At 32.4% G+C, this 17,518-nt stretch overlaps 2 protein-coding genes across 2 annotated transcripts in view; both read right to left on the reverse strand.

Moving 5' to 3' along the window:
* LOC145585853 (uncharacterized) overlaps positions 1-17,518 on the reverse strand; it is an 88,487-nt gene that overhangs the window by 51,102 nt on the left and 19,867 nt on the right. The gene's annotated exons all lie outside the window — the stretch shown is intronic.
* Positions 11,960-12,539, reverse strand: LOC145586915 (protein NRT1/ PTR FAMILY 5.14-like). Its single transcript, XM_081643878.1, has 2 exons — positions 12,369-12,539; positions 11,960-12,259 (listed from the first exon to the last, which is right to left on the reverse strand). The coding sequence occupies exons 1-2, from the start codon at positions 12,523-12,525 to the stop codon at positions 12,051-12,053; spliced, it is 366 nt and encodes a 121-aa protein (XP_081500004.1). The 5' UTR covers positions 12,526-12,539; the 3' UTR covers positions 11,960-12,050.

Genomic DNA, 17,518 nt, shown 5'->3' on the forward strand with positions numbered 1-17,518 from the left:
TAGCCACCTAACGTACCTTGATCCTCGCTTAGCCAAAAACACTTCAAAAGAACTCTCAAGTAGCTTGATCAAAAACACCCTACAAATAAATAATATAACCTTAATTAATATAAGGTTAACAAATAATCACAACAATGAAATTAAAAACCCCCCAACTATATGTACATGAACCTTTTAAATTAAAACAATATAAACACCATAAAAAGCTGATTTTATATAGTTAAAACTACTCATAATAATTTTATATTAATCTCTCATAATAATAATAATAAGAGAATAAGAGAAAAGGAGAAGAAGTGTAAGAAACCAAGGAGAAGAGAGGGGAGGTGGTGGCGGCAGTGGCTGCTGGCGGCAGCAGGTGGTGCCGAAGGTTGGAGGGCGGCGGCAGGTGGCGGACGGAGTGGAGGTGGTGTACGGTGGTGGTGGTGGTGGCGCAAGGGAAGAAAAAAAAAAGAAAAGAATAAGGAATTGCTTAGAGAATTTGAGAGAGAATTATGAGAATTTTGTGTGAGGCTTGATCATGAATTAAAGGGGTATTTATAGGCTAGTATGATCATGAATTATGGTAGGAAAATGTAGGAAGAATTATGGTAAGTAGGGTTTAAGGGATTACTTGGAGAAGTGAGTAAAGATTTAAGGAAAGTTTTGATATTGAAGAGATTATGTATAATTGAATATGGAAGGTATGATTGTCGTGAAAAATACTAAGGAAATTGGAATTACTTGGGGAATAATTAAGAAGAATGGATGGCAAGAAAATATAATGATTGGATACTTAAAAGATGGAGAATTAGATTTAAGGAAAATATGAGATTTTAAGGGGATAATTAAAAATACAAATTACCAAAATATTTTTCCCAAAATCTACATGGGATGGCCGAAATTTTTAAGCTTTTTCCTAAGCTCATATTTTCAGCCCTCCTATTTAGTACTTTAGGAAATTATTTTGCTAGTTTTAAGGATTTAAAATAATTGTGTAAATAATATTTATTGTAATAAATAATTAAATAATAAAATATCAAATATTCACCAAATAATTTAACTAATAAAAATCAGATTTTTACATAGGAAAATCCAAAATTTATTAGCCAAATAATTGGGATTTTTGGACTTATTAAAATAATAATAAAATGTAGCTTTTGCCTTAATTAAAATATCCAAAATATATAAATTATCCGGTTTTTTTAAAAAATGGATAATAAATCTTATCCAAAATAATAATTTCTTTTTAAAATAATTTTGGTGCCAAAATTCAAATATCGTTTTGGCTCCAAGATTTAAATAGTAAGTTAAATTACTAAAATACCCTTTTTAGAAAATAATAATTAATTAATTAGAAAAATACGTATAAAAATATGGGGTATTACAATTATGATCAAACATTGCATTTATACTGCGAATACTACTGTGATTTTGGATTATTATTGTGAATATGATCAATTTTTTCACTTCTTATATCAAATTTTGTGATTATTTGGGCGATTTTGTTAATTTAATGCGATTTTTGTTATTTTTTTTTTCTGTTCGATTTTCTTTTTTTGATTTTCTATTCGCTTTTTTTTTGAGTGTTTTGTTCTAATCTTCTTCCTTCTATATGAGGTATGTGAAATTTTGATTTTATTTTGCTGTTGATTTTTTTTATAGTTTATGAACGATGCTTTTTGTAATTGATTTGAGTTTTGTTTTTAGGGATTAAATTGTGAGTTTCTTTAAGTATGAGTTTAATTTGAGTAATTGAATTTACATTTATCAATTTGTGTGCAATTATTTCAATTTCTTCATCTATTTTTCTGAATTTTTCTTTTTTGTTCGATCTTTTATCATACATAGTATTGCAGATTGTTTCATCAGCAGCTCACCTAAATTGTTAAAATTGTCTTCTTCCTTTTTTTTTAAATAGTTCTTCCAGATTAGTTAACCTGCCCTTCACATAATCTTTTTGGTTTTACTGGTGTTTGTACATGATTTTATTCCCTCTCTGTAAGCTTGAATACTTTTGGTTTGAGGTTGATGAAAAACAATTAAATTGACTTTTTAGGATTCGAGGTAAAATGATTGGTTTCCATAGGGTGGTATAGTGGTTTTATAGGACATCTGCACTAGAAAAATTTGTGTAGCATTTATAAGATACATAATTTTCTTGCTAAAGGATTGTTAAAGTTCACTTGCAAAAGTTGACATGCTTAGTCATATGATGAGGCATGTAACGAAAGATTAGTAAATATTCAACTTTGCATACTTTGCCAAATGATGGCTTAGATCTTAAGACTAAGGACAAGGACAACTACTTATATACCATCATAGGATCAAATTCACCATGTTCGAAAATTTATATTATCCTTTTATGATCTAAAGTTAATCTTTTATATTCTAAAATTTACTCTTTATTTTCTAGAGTTCACTATATATATTCTAGAGTTTAGCTTTTATATTCTAGAGTTTATCCTTTTATGTTCTTAAGTTTTTCTTTATGTTCTAAAGTTTTCTCTCTATGTTCCAAAGTTTATTCTATATGTTATAAATTTTCCCTCTGTTCAAAAGTTTGATCTTTATGTTGTAAAGATTTAAGCATTTTCTAGCAAGGACTATGTAAGTATTGATTCTAAAGTTGAGTTCTTAAATTGGTTGCAAGTTTGAACAATATATAGTGCTTTTTGCATTAACTAAATGAATGTTTTCATTTCATAAGATGATTTGTTTGAATTAGCTGCAAGTTTGAAAAAATGTGACTTTGATTACTTGCATACTTGGGCATACTATATCATCACTATGCATATCATGTGAGCAGTACAGGTATACTCTTCTCAAACAACCTCACATAGTATGCATATCGATCATGAGTATACTTTCTGATTTAAGCACTACCCTTTATTGTTAGTCATATTTTTTTCAAACCTTGCTTGGTTAGTACTAGTCTTAACATGGGATAGTCCTTGCCATCCCAAAATATGCACTAAAGGACTACTAATGACAGTATAAGCAAACTTAATGTCTATCTTTTTAGTAATTTTTTTGGTTTGAATGCTTTATATACATTAGCCTACTAGCTCAGCGGGTAGAGTATTGTGCAAATGCACAAAAGATATGGGTTCGAATCCCACGTAGGTTCATTTTTATAGTGTCAAGACAAGAGGTTGTATGTGAGTTAAGTTGTAACAAAGTTTCCATAGTCGTTCATCATTTCAACCAATTTATTCTTGTACAAAATATAACTTATTGCTTATTTAATTTTCTTTTTGAAATTATTTATAGAGTTAACCTATGTAGGAATCGAACCTACATCTTCTATGCATTTTCATAGTGCTCTGCCAATTGAGCTAATAGGTTTAGCATATGTTCTGAAATATACTGAATTTGTTCTAAACCATGACTGAGAATATAAAAAAGATCCGCATAATCATACTACGTACTTTAGAACATAAACAAAATATTTTTTTTTCTGTGTTCTAAATTTTTTTTGCTTACTCCTATGTTCTAAATTTAGTCTACTTATGTTCTAAAGTTTTATTTTCCTATGTTCTAAATTTAGTTTACTTATGTTCTAAAGTTTTATTTTCCTATGTTCTAAATTTAGTCTACTTAGATGTTTTATTTTCCTATGTTCTAAATTTAGTCTACTTATTATGTTCTAAAGTTTTATTTTCCTATGTTCTAAATTTTTTCTTCCCTTGTCCTTTTTTTTTTTTTTTCCTATGTTCTAAATATTCTTTTTACCTATGTTCTAAATTCTTTTGTCTATGTTCTAAATTTTTTTTTTCCTATGTTCTAAATTTCTTCCTATGTTCTAAACATGTGCTCTACATTTCTTCTTATGTTCTAAATTATATTTTTCTCTATGTTCTAAACATGTGCTTTAAATTTTTTTCTTATGTTCTAAAAACGTGCCTTCAAATTTTTTTTTATGTTTTAATTATTTAGCTATGTTCTAAATTTACCTATGTTCTAAATTTTCTTATGCCTATATTTTAAATTTTTTCCTATGTTTTAAATTTTCTTTTGCATGTGTTCTAAATTTTTTACTATGTTCTAAATTATTTTCCTATGTTCTACATATTATTGTCTATGTTATAAATATATTTCCTATGTTCAAAATTTTTCTCGATAATCTAAATTTATTTTCAATGTTCTTAATTTTTTCTATCTATGTTCTAAATTTTTTTCCATGTGTTCTAAATTTTTTCTATCTATGTTCTAAATTTTGACTTATGTTCTAAATTTTTTTGCCTATGTTCTAAATTACTTTCTTATGTTCTAAACTTATTTTCTATGCTCTTATTTTTTTCCCAATATTCTAAATTTTTTATATCTATGTTCTAAATTACTTTTCTATGTTGTAAATCAATTTTTTTTTTCCTATGTTCTAAAGTTTTTAGTATATTCTACACTTACGTTCTAGTTTTAATCTGTTTATGTTCTAATTTTTTTCCCTATGTTCTAAGCTTATGTTTAATTTTTTTTTTTCCTATGTTCTAAACCTTATTTTTCTTATTGCTAGTACATTTAATAAATTGTTATTGACACAATCACAACCTTTGTTTAAAATAAGTTGTTGTAATACTTTCCTCCAAAATATACTCATTTAGCTTCTTATTCAAGAATGTTTGCAAAAGCGATGCTATAAGCTTCAAGTCCAAGACATTATAGTAGCAACCAGCTTTAAAAATGTAAGGAATGTCACAACAAGAAGAATTCCTCATAAACTAACTAATCAAAGACCTATAAGAGCTAGCAGCTAATATTAGAACAAAATAATGAGAAACAAATAGCTATCAAAAAGAACCAAAATTTTTAGAAAATGGTTAAATAAGAGTAGGCCATACTTCGCGGACTTGAATCAACATAAACAACAGGAAGCGAAAGTGCAATAAATGAAAACTTAAACTCACTTCATCATGCAACACACACAACCTTACAAACTAGGCAACCCAAACAGGCCCAACACCAATGTTAAACAACAACTATCTATTACATCTTACATGTGGAACAATACATTTCCACCCTCGATCATTATGCTAAATGTTTTACCTCTATGACAAATTTAGAACATAAATATAAACACAATACACCTACATTTAGAACATAAGCATAAATAAATTAAATCTTTAGAACATAATACATCTAAATTAAGAGCATAAGCATAATATATCTAAAATTAGAAAACAATTAATAGATGAGATTTGAACAATGAAGTAATTCTAACTAATCAAAAAGTTCGAAAAATGAATTTAATCTGACAAATTAAATGACAAATTCAAGTAATTGATGCATAATCACTGAAAACTCTTGAAAAAATTCAAGTATTATCGCTGAAACATACTAAATGCAATTCAATCGTTGCAATTTCATAACAAAAATCTCTGAAAATTTGAAAAAAAAAAATCAAACAAAATTGCAGTATCAAATCGCTGAAAATTCGAACCTTAAGTCATAAAAAATCAATGAAAAACTGAAAAAAAAAAAAAAAATAACAGCTTACAATTTTTACATTAAACTTGCTGGAAAATAAACCTAAAATAGCTGAAATGTCAGTGGAAGTTGCAGAGTGGAAATCAAAAATCAGATTAGACAAATTTGCTAAAAATGCGAACAAAATGAAAATTAGCTTAGACAAATTCGCTAAAAATTAGAACTAAATGAAAATCAGATTAAACAAATTCGATCAAGTTTTCAAAAAAAAAAAAAAAACAAATTTGAACAAACACACCTTAATTCGAACAAATTTGCTGAAAATTCTTCCAAAATGCTCCAAAAATAAAGGTTTTTGGAGAATTTGAGGAGACGTATTTAGGAGTTTGAGGAGAGAGAAAATGTTGGTAGTTTTTGGTTTGAGGAGAGAGAAAATTTGGGTTTATATATTAAGGTTGTTTGTTCAACAATTTTTTTTTTTCTTATTTCCATCAATCTTGACCGTTTATCTCAACCTAATCCTATGGCTGAGATTCGTTCCTATATAACTAGGGTTCTTATATATATAGGGGAGTTTTTTCCCGAGTTTTTGAGAGCCACGTAGGATTTAGTTTTTTCAGCGCGCCATGTAGGATAATAAATTTTAGTAGTAGCCAATTAAATACGAGATTATTAATTTCTTTTAAAATTAAATAATTTAAATGACACGTAAGCAAAATTGGCGAATGAGATTCCCGTTTTAAATTAATTAAATATAAAATACTATCTTTTGATATTAGGAATTTTAACTAAATGTATAACAAATTTTAGCACATTTATATATAAAAAAATATATTTTAAAAAATTCAAACAAACCGTGCATGGCACGGGCTTCATCTAGTATATATACATAGACAAGTTTATAAGAAAAATTGAAAGGTTTGACAAGTTAAGTGGAGCAAATTAAAAAGATAATCATGCGCGCATTGTGTGTGCCGCCTCTAAACTTGTAACGATAATACGGTTGACTTTTTCCCTAATAAAAATAGGATTAGCTCCACCTTGAAGTTATTTTTTTTCGATATTTTTGGGTTGTTTTAACCCAATAAGAAGGACCATTCCTGTTTGCTACACTTTCCTTGAACGTCGTCCCTAATATTACTCAACTAACATGGTTGAAGCCTTGAAGAGTATTTTAAATATGCATATCGTCTTGATAGATTTTACCTTACCAAAATTGAAGGAATAATATTCCTGAAAATACTAATTTGATTCTGTAAAATAAAATAATATTTAAAATGGTTGAGGTTCGTATTGCTAATGTGGAAGACAAGTTTGACTGATGATGCTGAATATGCTTGGTAGACGACGAAGACGTGAAGATGGAACAAGTGTTGGGGGTGTTATAGCAAGAGGATAAACCTATCATGTGTCTTATGTTTACATTAGTTGCACTCTAAATTTTGGCCGTAGAGGTGATCAAAGGTAGCCTGGCCCGTTGGCCCGACCCGATTTTGGGCGGGTTTTGGGCAGAATTTTCGACCCGAAATTGGGTCGAGCCCGACCCGAAAATTGAAAATTTTTTGGGCGAGTTTGGGAATGCGTTTTTATGCATGTTTAGTTGATAATTTAGGCCTGGCCCGAAAAGCCCCCACGACCCAACCATTTTGGGCGGGTTTGGGCACAAAAATCCCGACTCGATTAGTGGGCTTATTTTTTAGGCTTTGGCACGCTCCAGCCCGCCCAATGATCACCTCTAATTTTGGGTGTACTTTATTTAGATTTGTTATGGAATGCAGTAGGTCATGTGAGTATCATGAACAAAATAGTACGACAGAATGATAGAAGTAAGATTAATGAGAATGATATTTTGCTAGTGCATTGCATACGTGAATACGGAAATCATTTACATGATCTTGGTTGGAAGATAGTGTTACCATCATCCACATGAATTTTGATATCGTGTTACAATTGTAGATGGTCGTCGCAATGTGGTTTAGTGATATATGAGATGGAACAGAGAGTCCAAAGTAAAGACTATTGTGCTATGGAAAATCTATACTAAGCTATTTGGGACCAATTTAGATGGTCTTCCACCGGTGAAACAACTTACTCCAACAATAACAATAAGTACAAATTTGTCGGGGCTGTTTTTTCTAATAGGTAGCTCATTCATTGATGCTTTTGTTTTTTTGTTCTCTAATCTTTTTTCATATTAAATTTTAATTATTACTCATATAGAGCAGTATTTGACATAATGTCCATCGAGTTGTCCAAACAAATTCATTTCATTTGTAAATGCTGTTTTTTTAATGATATGATCCATTCAAACATTTAACATTTTGGATATGCATGTTTAGGTAATCTAAATAGGTCGTAATTATAAATAATGTTAAATTCAACAAATAATAATTTTAAATTTGTAGCATACATAAAACAGAGCAAAAACACAAAGTCATATATGTGGCTAGCCACACCGTGTGGCAAGGGTTGCTTCGTTAGTGTAATAGAGGTTACTTGAATTGGTCAGTGTTAAAGGGGTTATTTCGTTAGTGTTATATGGTTACTCGATTAGTGTTATAGGGGTTACTCAGCTAGTATTACAGGGGTTACTTGGTCAGTGTTATAGTTTGCTTTGTTTTTTTCATAAGTGGCCATATACAAGACGGGCTGGAGCAAAAAAAGGTTGTGTACCAAACAGAGATAGCTTCATCATAAAACGATAAATAATATCTTTTAACTGCATGAAAAAAAAGAACATCAAAGTATAGCTTAGTATATCTGCCTACTCTTGAATGAAAATGCCATCAATAATCAACTTTTTGGTCGAGAAACTTGAATTCTCTACTGCCACAAATATATTGTTATTTACCGGAACTATAAAAACTTTTGCTAATCTTTTACCCGTCAAGCTATCATCATATACCAACTTCTTCTCAAATAACAGATTTGGAAAATTATTATTATGACGACGTTAAAAAGGTATGAACTAAACGTTCAAAATAACATTTCAACCTCTTACAGTAGTTACATCTAAAATTTAAATGTTTTTCATGCAAATTCAATTTGATATTTATTTGTTAGATAACTTTTTAGCTATAAAACGGTGGCTTATCTAACATTTTATATAAGTAAATTCAAATATCATAAAAAAATTATATTAAAATTATTCATAAATTAACAAATTACGTAAAATATATATATATATATATATATATATATATATATATATATATATATATATATATATATATATATATATATATTAAAGTAATAAAATCAAAATCAAATTAGTAAAAATCAAATTTCTTTTTAGTTTCAAGTTCTTGATTTTAAATAATATCGTATATTTAAAAAAAAAACAAGATTAATAAGTCTTATAATAATTTATTCAATATGAACTACGATTAGGTCGATTACCATTCCTATAATATTATCATAAAAACTATTACTATTTTGATGATTCTCATGCATTAAAAGTAATTGAATGTAACTACTAGAAAGAATTGTAGTTCGACTATATAAATAATGCTTATAAAAATATATAGAGAAGATTAATTTTTCATACCAATATTTCCAAGAATTGTAGGAAGATCAAGATTCATCATCATCGTTGCTTAGCTTCAAGAAGCTAAGGAAAGTCAATTTTGAGAGAGAAATTAAAGAGTAGTGGCAGATATGGAAGATTGTTCGACTAGAATTATTGGTATGATCAGAAAGTAGGATAAGAGTTCTCGCCTTCTCAGATTTTCTCCTCCTTTGCCTAACTCTAAACTAACGATAGTGATTTAAAAAACTACGACTGGCTGTAGCCTGTAACTTCTAGTTACCTATAGGACGTAACAAGTCTAATGACTGACTGGCCCAGTACCAGAGAATGACAAAAATCCCCACGCTTCTTTAGTGTGGAATGACGATTATAGGTCCGGATAGACATACTAGGTTAAAATAGCATTATTATTAGGAAAAAATGACAAAAATAATTCCAACTTTCGCCAGTTCGTTCAAAATAATCTTAATTTTGAATTATTTTTAAATAATTCGAACTTTGGGGTGTACTCGCTCAAAAATGGCCCCAAGTGACCGGTAACCTGTTAAAGAGGTAAATAATTTATTTTTTTTGAGTTTAAGTGACACATGTCACCACGTGAATGGCTGAAAATTAAAAAAAAAAAAAAAGAACACCCAAACCCATCCTACTACAAACCCACCAGTCCACCACCACCCAAGTCCAGCACTCCGGCGTCCCTCCTCCCACCGGCCTAACCTAGACCCCTCCCCAACTGCCGGCACCACCTTTTCCCGACGATCTTTTCCGGCGCCCTTTCCCCCAAAACCGGCGCCAACGTGAGGGAATAGGTCACCACGACCCAGCCACCTAATCTGCTCCCATTCCCTGGAATTCACCCATGATTCCTTTTCCAACCCCCGAAAATACGAAAACCACCCTTCTCCCCAAACCGTTTCTTCTGCCAAATCAGACGGTAGATCGATGCCTGTAATTTATAAACGGCCAAGATTAAACACTCCATAAAAACGCAAGGAGAACAACATGATACAACTACCCATCTTGCCGTTGTTCCTATGGCGACTTCTCCGACGGCTGATAACGACTTTTTCGGGTTGGGGAAAAGGAAGGGGTGGTTTTCGGGTGTAGGGGCGATTTTGATGGCTGGGTTGTGGTGAGGAAAGGATTATGGTGGTTTGGGGTAGGGGATGCCGAAGAGTTAAAGGGCTGCCGCCAGGCATGGGGAGTGGGGAGGGTGGTCGTGAGCCTGTGAGGGTTATTGGCAGTTTTTCAGTTTTTTTTTTTTTTTTTTTTTTTCATTTTTTTCCATTTTTAACTTTTTTTTTTCCAATCAATTATGTAGTGAAACGTGTCTCTTTACCTGTAATAACAAGTTAGGTTATTAGTTGGGACCAATTAAAGCGAATACCCCTCAAAGTTCGAATTATTTAAAAATAATCCAAAGTTGGGATTATTTTTGTCAATTTTTCCTTATTATTATCATCACTACTCTTTAACCCGAGCAGCACTAGAATATTTACTGAATTTTTTTTTTATATAAATTACTCTAATTTTTTATTTGGTTATAGGTGTTTTTTTAATGAAAAATGCTCCTCAGCAATGAGCTAGCTCTACAAATGAAATTCCAAGACACATTACCAAGGAAACTACTAACATGATAAGTATCATCCAATACTAAATGAAAATTGCTCCTCCCACGCTCTTGTGACGAAATTGCGTTAACAACACCAAGACAATCGATCTCCACCACCACTCTTGTGAACCCCGCTTCCACTGCAGCTTTTATCCCCAAGAAAACAGCCTTAGCCTCAGCTACATTCGGCATCCAACGATCCTCTGTCATCCTCACAACAGCAAATAAAGGCTTCCACCTACTGTCTCGGACAACAGCCCCAGCACAGGACCCCAACCCCTCGCAAGTGTCCCCATCCACATTGAGTTTTACCCATCCCTCCCTTGGTGGCTTCCAACGTTGTTTAACACCCCGCCCAATACTCGCAAGTATTTCTTCCTTCCCCTTGACATCGCGCAACTGCTTGACCATATACTCCATAGAGCTAGTGTTTCGGATTGCAATGTTCATCATTAAAAATCCTCTTGTTTCTTGCGGTCCAAATAGCCTAGCTCACCGTCATCAACAAGGCATGCTCGCTCCTAGGAAGTCTCTCAAAGAAAGCTGAAGCTAAGTCATCAAAGCTTCCATAACTACCCTACACTTCATCCCTTACACCACTCTCATCCCACAACAACCGAGCTATTATGCAATCCCTCAAGCTGTGGAGTTTAGTCTCCTCCGCCACACTCAACACAACGACCAAGTACTCACCCTTCCGAGCAACCTCTTACTATAGCCCATCATGGATGGAAAAATCCCTTTACACGCTCTCCAAAAAAATAATTTCACTCTAGGGAGAGTTTGAGCATGCCATACCTTGTTCCAAAAACTCGCAGCAAAGTTCGATGGAGAAGCATCATCCGCCCAATTATCACCAAATATGGCTCTATACCCAGACCAAACTGAATATTCGCCCCTCTTCACGAGGTCCCAACACAAGGTATCATCAAGTAACCAATTGCTCAAAAGAAGGCAACATGCAATGGATTCAAGAGGTATAAGCGCATCCACAATGGCTAGCTACATGTACAGTTAGCTTTGAGTTGTCACATCATTAATCCCTAAACTACAAAATTTAAGGTACAACTTCTATAATGGTAAGCTGTATCATTTTGTAATAAATTAATTATAATAAAAATAATAAAATAAATAAATAAATACTTCCTCCGTTTTTTTTTATTGCACCATAAGGGGTTTCATGCTTGCCAATGCACTACTTTGACTATTAATATCTTTAATTATACTTTTGTAAAAATTATAAAAAATTGATATTTGAAAAGTAGATTTCGAGACGAATCTAATTAGATTCCACATGACTATATTTTTTCTAATGGATAAATCACAAAAGATGCTCAAAGAAGATTAAGTGAATAGTGTAAAAGTCTTCATGGTGCAATAAAAGAAAAACGGAGGAAGTATTAAACAAATTAATATATGTGTGTTAGGTGGAGTGAATAAAGCTATGTAGTTTGACCTAACTACAAGAGGTTGTAGCTCCACAATGGTTTGCATAGCTAGCAATTATTTAGAAATCACAACAATGGTGCGATATCGACCCAGAAAAGAATCGGCAATAATCGCACCAATTACAGGGAAAAGCGACCCAAATCCACTCCAAGCATTGACATTTGCTGCTGCAGTAGCTGTTGACTGGCCTAACGGTCCAGTTAAATAGCTAATCAAATTCGATGTGATACCATAATAAGCAATTCTCTCTGCAACCTCCACCCCTACAAAATTAACAAAAAAACCCAGAAAATTTACGTAAAATTCACTTCGAAGAAGTTGATAAATAATTGATTTTGATGAAATTGGAAATGGGTTTGTTGATTGACAAACCAATGATGAAAGAAGCGGATCTCCAACGACCATGTTTGGATCGAATTGCGGGGCAGCCTTTGTAGTCGACAGCGCCATCGACGGTATCTTCTTGCAAGGGTAGAAATGGAGTTTGAGCGTCAGTTGCAGAAGAAGATACAGTTATGGCGGGCGCCATTTTCTATCTTCTCTCTTCAGCCACCACCTGAGTAAACTGAGGAGATTATGGCCCTCAAATTCAATATCTCATTTTTGGTCAAGTAGTAGAGTAATCCAAGATTGACCATTACTTTTTTTATTTTTTTTTTATTTTTTATTAACCATTAATTTTATACTTTTATAACATACGAAGTAATTAGATTAACGCGTTTATTAATTAATCAGATTAACAGCTCTCACATCTATTAATCATATAATTTAAATTTCACAGACTCTCACATTTATTAATCATATAATTTAAATTTCACAGGTTCTCACATTTATTTTTGCTAAAATGTTTATTTTGTACTCCTCGTTCCTAAATTACATTCTTACTTCTAGCATTTATTCCTCACATAATAAAGAGAAGTAAAAATGTAATTTAGGGACGGAGGGAATACATTGAGATTGCTCTTTAGTTGGAATTAAACTAAAATGTCTATAAATACAAAAATTATACTCCCTCCGTTTCAAGTTACTCGCAACAATTATAAAAAATGGCCGTTTCACATTAGCTGCAACAAGTTTTTTTTTTCCTTTTATAGTAAGTTTTTTAGTGTGATTTTACAAAATTACCCTTACTTTTGTTTTTAAACACCTTAATTAAACTACTAATTTTATCTCATTAACTTAAACTCTACATTGATTAACTTAATCATTTCCACCAAAATCATTCCCCTCCCAATTAAATTCATCATCACTTTCAATTGCCAACCACCACCACTACAATTACCACCACCACCACCATACCCAAAATTTCTCTCTCTTTCTTCACCGATCTACCCTCAATTCGACTGCAACACCTCGCCGGAAGTCACGCCGCTGTCGGTTGTCCCCTCGCTTGTAGATTTTGGGTTCGAATCTGGGTTGTGGGTTTGGGGTTCGAAATCTGGGTTGTGGGTTTTGGTGTTCGAAATCTGAGTTCGTGGGTTTTGGGGTTCGAAATTTGGATTTGTGGGTGGTGTTGAGTTATGGATTCGTTGGTGGTGGCGGATTCGTGGGTCGTGATGGGTTGTGGATTCTTGAAGATGATGGGTTGTAGATTCGTGGTGGCAAATTATGGATTCTGGGTTTAGGGTTCGTCGGTTGTAATGGGTGGTGGTGGGTAGGTTGTAGTGGGTTCGATGTTTGCTGGATTCGTGGGTGGTGGCAGATTCGTGGGTCGGTTTAGGGTGGTGGGTTGTAGTGGGTCGGTGTTTGTTGGTTTCGTGGTGGTGGGTGGTTTCATGGTGTTAAATGGTGGTGTTGGGTGGTTTCGTGGTGCTCGGTGGTGGACTGGTGGTGGTAGGTAATGGTGGTGGTGGTAGGTGTTGGTGGTGGACTAGTGGTGGTAGGTGTTGGTGGTGGTGCTAGGTGTTGGTGGTGGACTGTTGGTGCTAGTTGTTGGTGGTGGTGCTAGGTTTTGGTTTTGGGTTGGATTAGTACTTAATTGTATCCCTAATTTTTCAATAAACAAGCTTATGATCTTTTGCCTATGAGTCCGCAATTCCCTCATTTGTTGTGAGTAACTTGAAACGGAGGGAGTATATAGTTCAAGTAGTAAAAATAACGATGTTGATTCATATTTTCAATTTTTCATTTTTCCACGTAAAAAAGATATATGAAAAGATGCTTAATAAGACTTAACTATCTCCTACAATATATAAGAAGTAGATAGAACCAACCAAGAGAAGCAAGTGAACAATTATTTTTAAAAGAAACTAACTTCATTTTCATTAGTTGAAGAAGATAATAACAAATTAAAGGCGACTCTTTTAATAAAGTGACATACAATAAATGAAGGAATAAAAAATTAAAGGAAAAAAAAAATAAAAGTGTACCAATAAGAGTAGGACACATGGCAGCCTATATGTCTGCAAAAGTTCCTGTTATTAAATATTACTCCCTCCGTCCCATAATACTTGGGACGTTGGGGTGGACAAGTAGTTTAAGAAAACTACATGTGGGCCTATTTAAAACATTTGTTTATTGTATAAAAAATTCTTTTTTATTTTTATATTACAAGAAAACAACAAGTGGGGTGGGAATGAGGTAGATGAGGAAAGAGAAAATGTGAGAAAATAGTTTTTTTTATTAGTAGTCCTATTCCATATTTATTAACATGCCAAGTATTATGGGACGGTCGAAAATGAGAACTGTGTCAAGTATTATGGGATGGAAGGAGTAGTATAGATATTACTATTGAAAATTTGAAACTAGCCCTAATATTAAAATTACATCCCTCGATTAATAACATCAATATTTTCATATTAATACAATTAAATTGGGCCTAATCTAATTGCATAGAACTAAAACAATCAATAGGAAATTAATACGCAATATCAACAATAAACAATAAAAAATTATTCCTTCACATTAATCTTCGGGCCTGTTCTCATACGATTATTTTCAGTTCAGTTCAGCTCTAATAAGTTCAGTTCAGTTCAGTTCAGTCCAGCTCCTAATTTCCTTCTCTTATAAAATATTCATTTCAGTTCAATTCAGTTTAGCTCTAATAAGTTCAGTTCACTTCAGCTCTAATAAGTTCAGTTCAGCTCATTTCAGTCAATGAGAACAGGCCCTTAGATCCCAAAATTTAAGAATTAAACTACTTGCACATATTTAAATCTAAAAAAAAAAAAAAAAAAACAAGTAAATATAACATAATAAAACAAACAGAGGCATATCCAGGATTTCAAAACACAATGTGCAAAAATTATAATTGCGATATTCAATCGAAATGATAAATTATTTTCAATTGAATTTAGGTACTCCGTATATTGGTATTCAATGAAAATGCTTTGTATTGTATTTTGTTATTTAATTTGTACTGTATTTTGTTATTTAATTTGTTTTTAAATTATACTCGTACTTTTTAGCTTTGCCCAAACTTCACGTGATGTTCAACTTTCTTATTTTATCCTTTTTTTTTACGTGACGAATATGCACACTTGTAATCTTGTAAGGATTATACCCTTACCTTTCCTTGTTTTCCATTTTTTCTCTCATTTCCTCCATTTGACACATTACACACTCTTATCTCCAGATTACTTTCCACTATCTTAATCCTTTTCCTCATCCTCTTTCATTAATTTTTCAACATCAATAAGTATACTTTTTCATTCTCTCTCCTACTTTTATATATACCCCAATATATATTCCATCTCTTATTAATATATTTAATTATTAATTGAGTATGTAAAAAATATTGATTAAGGAAAATAAGAGACTAATGAGAACCAGAGGTGGAGCCAGGGGGCTAGTGGAGGCCCGGCCCCCGATGGCCCAACTGGTGATATATGTAATATATAGTCTGGCCCCTCTAAAAAACCTAATAAATAGGTAATATTTGTCTTGCACATCATGATGTTAGTGATAGCCTAGTTGGTTTGTTGGAGTTTTTCATGGTAACTTGGTGAGAGAGAGGTCTCTAGTTCGATTCCCCACTTTGAGCGTTTTTTTTTGGGTAACTTTATCGTTTCTTGACTCCCATAGATTTTTAGCCCCTGATGAGAACAAAATGCTAAAAATGAAAGTCTATGAAAATAAGTGAATATTATACTATTTTATAGAGGATTTTTTTTTTTTTTAACTGTTTGATGATTTTTTTTTGTTTTTTTTTTAATGACCCTTGGTGATATTATTTTTAAAAAATCTATGACCATTTGGAAAATATTACCATTATAAATATTTATGAGCTTAAAGTTAGTTGTCAAACGAAATCTTGACACTTGTCAAGTTTCTGGCCGTTGGATCCCATCCAGGCCCTCCAAAAATATTACCGTTTGCTTTCTTCAACTTTTATACCTATTTTCTATTTTTCTTCATTTTATTATTGACAATAATGCCATATTCTTGTACAAAGGCCGAGATTTGTATTTCTCTCCACCAAGAGAATTGGGTACATTCCTCTTAATAAAAGGATCCTTTTAGATTAACCCGAAAAAGGATCCTTTTAGCAAGGTAAAAGGAGTTTCCTGCCTACTACTGATGCTCTTAGTGTTAGCTGCATCCGCCTATGAAAACAATAGTATGAAGTTAAAGAAAACAATAATGAAGGAAAACATTATAATCAAGCTAATAATAACGAAAGACAAATAGCAAGAAACTAAAAGGCAACGTCAAAGAACAAAATTAAAAGTAACTTAAAATTGCATCACTCATGAAAAGAAAGTAACTAAAAGTAGTGACAAAGCCGGAAAAGGCTACACATACAATGGTTGTATGTGGTGGCCCATATACAACCATTGTTGGCAATATTTAATTGGTTTGCATATTGGGATCCACTTTTCTAATCTTGTTTTTTTCCTATTTTTTCCCTCTTATTTTTTTCCTCCCTTTTGACGTGGCATACATACAATGGTATTGTATGAGGTAGCATTATATGTGTAGCATCACTCAACAAAGCCTAGCTTATTAGCTTAAAGTATTTAAAGAGCTATGATTATAATCTAAATCAAACAACAACTAGTCAATTACTAATCGCCTCAAAAACCTACGGACTACAGACTACAGTACGTACGGTCGTACGGACTACATTACAAGCTCTTTTCTATTGGGCTTCTTTTCCTTCCTTGAGCCTCTACTTTGGTCCATATTCTTTAAGGAATTGCAACTTTTATACACCAAATTGAGCCCTTTATCACTAAACTTAATTTCTCTAGCACAATCTTAATACTAGTATTTGATCATACAATATGATCAGACTTCAATGTTTCGGTTCATTCAATAAGCTTGTAATTGTCGTAAATTTATAGATTTCTATAAAATAACATTAACTCTACATAAAGACCAGATTAGTAATAAAAGTAGTTTCGTATAACTCAAATAAACACAAATACAATAGCGAGTAAAGCAAGCAAGATCCTGCCATGTTACAATATCATCACCCTCCAAAGGAAGTGGGCTAGTTTTGAGGGACCTTTAAGAACCCATATTATTCTCCAGACTTCATTATATGGATGACATTGTACGGTGGTAGGACCTTGCTTGCT

Source organism: Chenopodium album, chromosome 16 (genome assembly GCF_948465745.1).
Source record: "Chenopodium album chromosome 16, dcCheAlbu1.1, whole genome shotgun sequence".
NCBI classification, from domain to species: Eukaryota; Viridiplantae; Streptophyta; class Magnoliopsida; order Caryophyllales; family Amaranthaceae; genus Chenopodium; species Chenopodium album.

Coding starts and splice junctions, on each gene's coding strand:
- LOC145586915 (XM_081643878.1), bottom strand. CDS start 12,525: ATGGCGCCCGCCATAACTGTATCTTCTTCTGCAACTGACGCTCAAACT. Junction 12,260..12,368: donor ATCCGCTTCTTTCATCATTG/GTTTGTCAATCA, acceptor TTAATTTTGTAG/GGGTGGAGGTTGCAGAGAGA.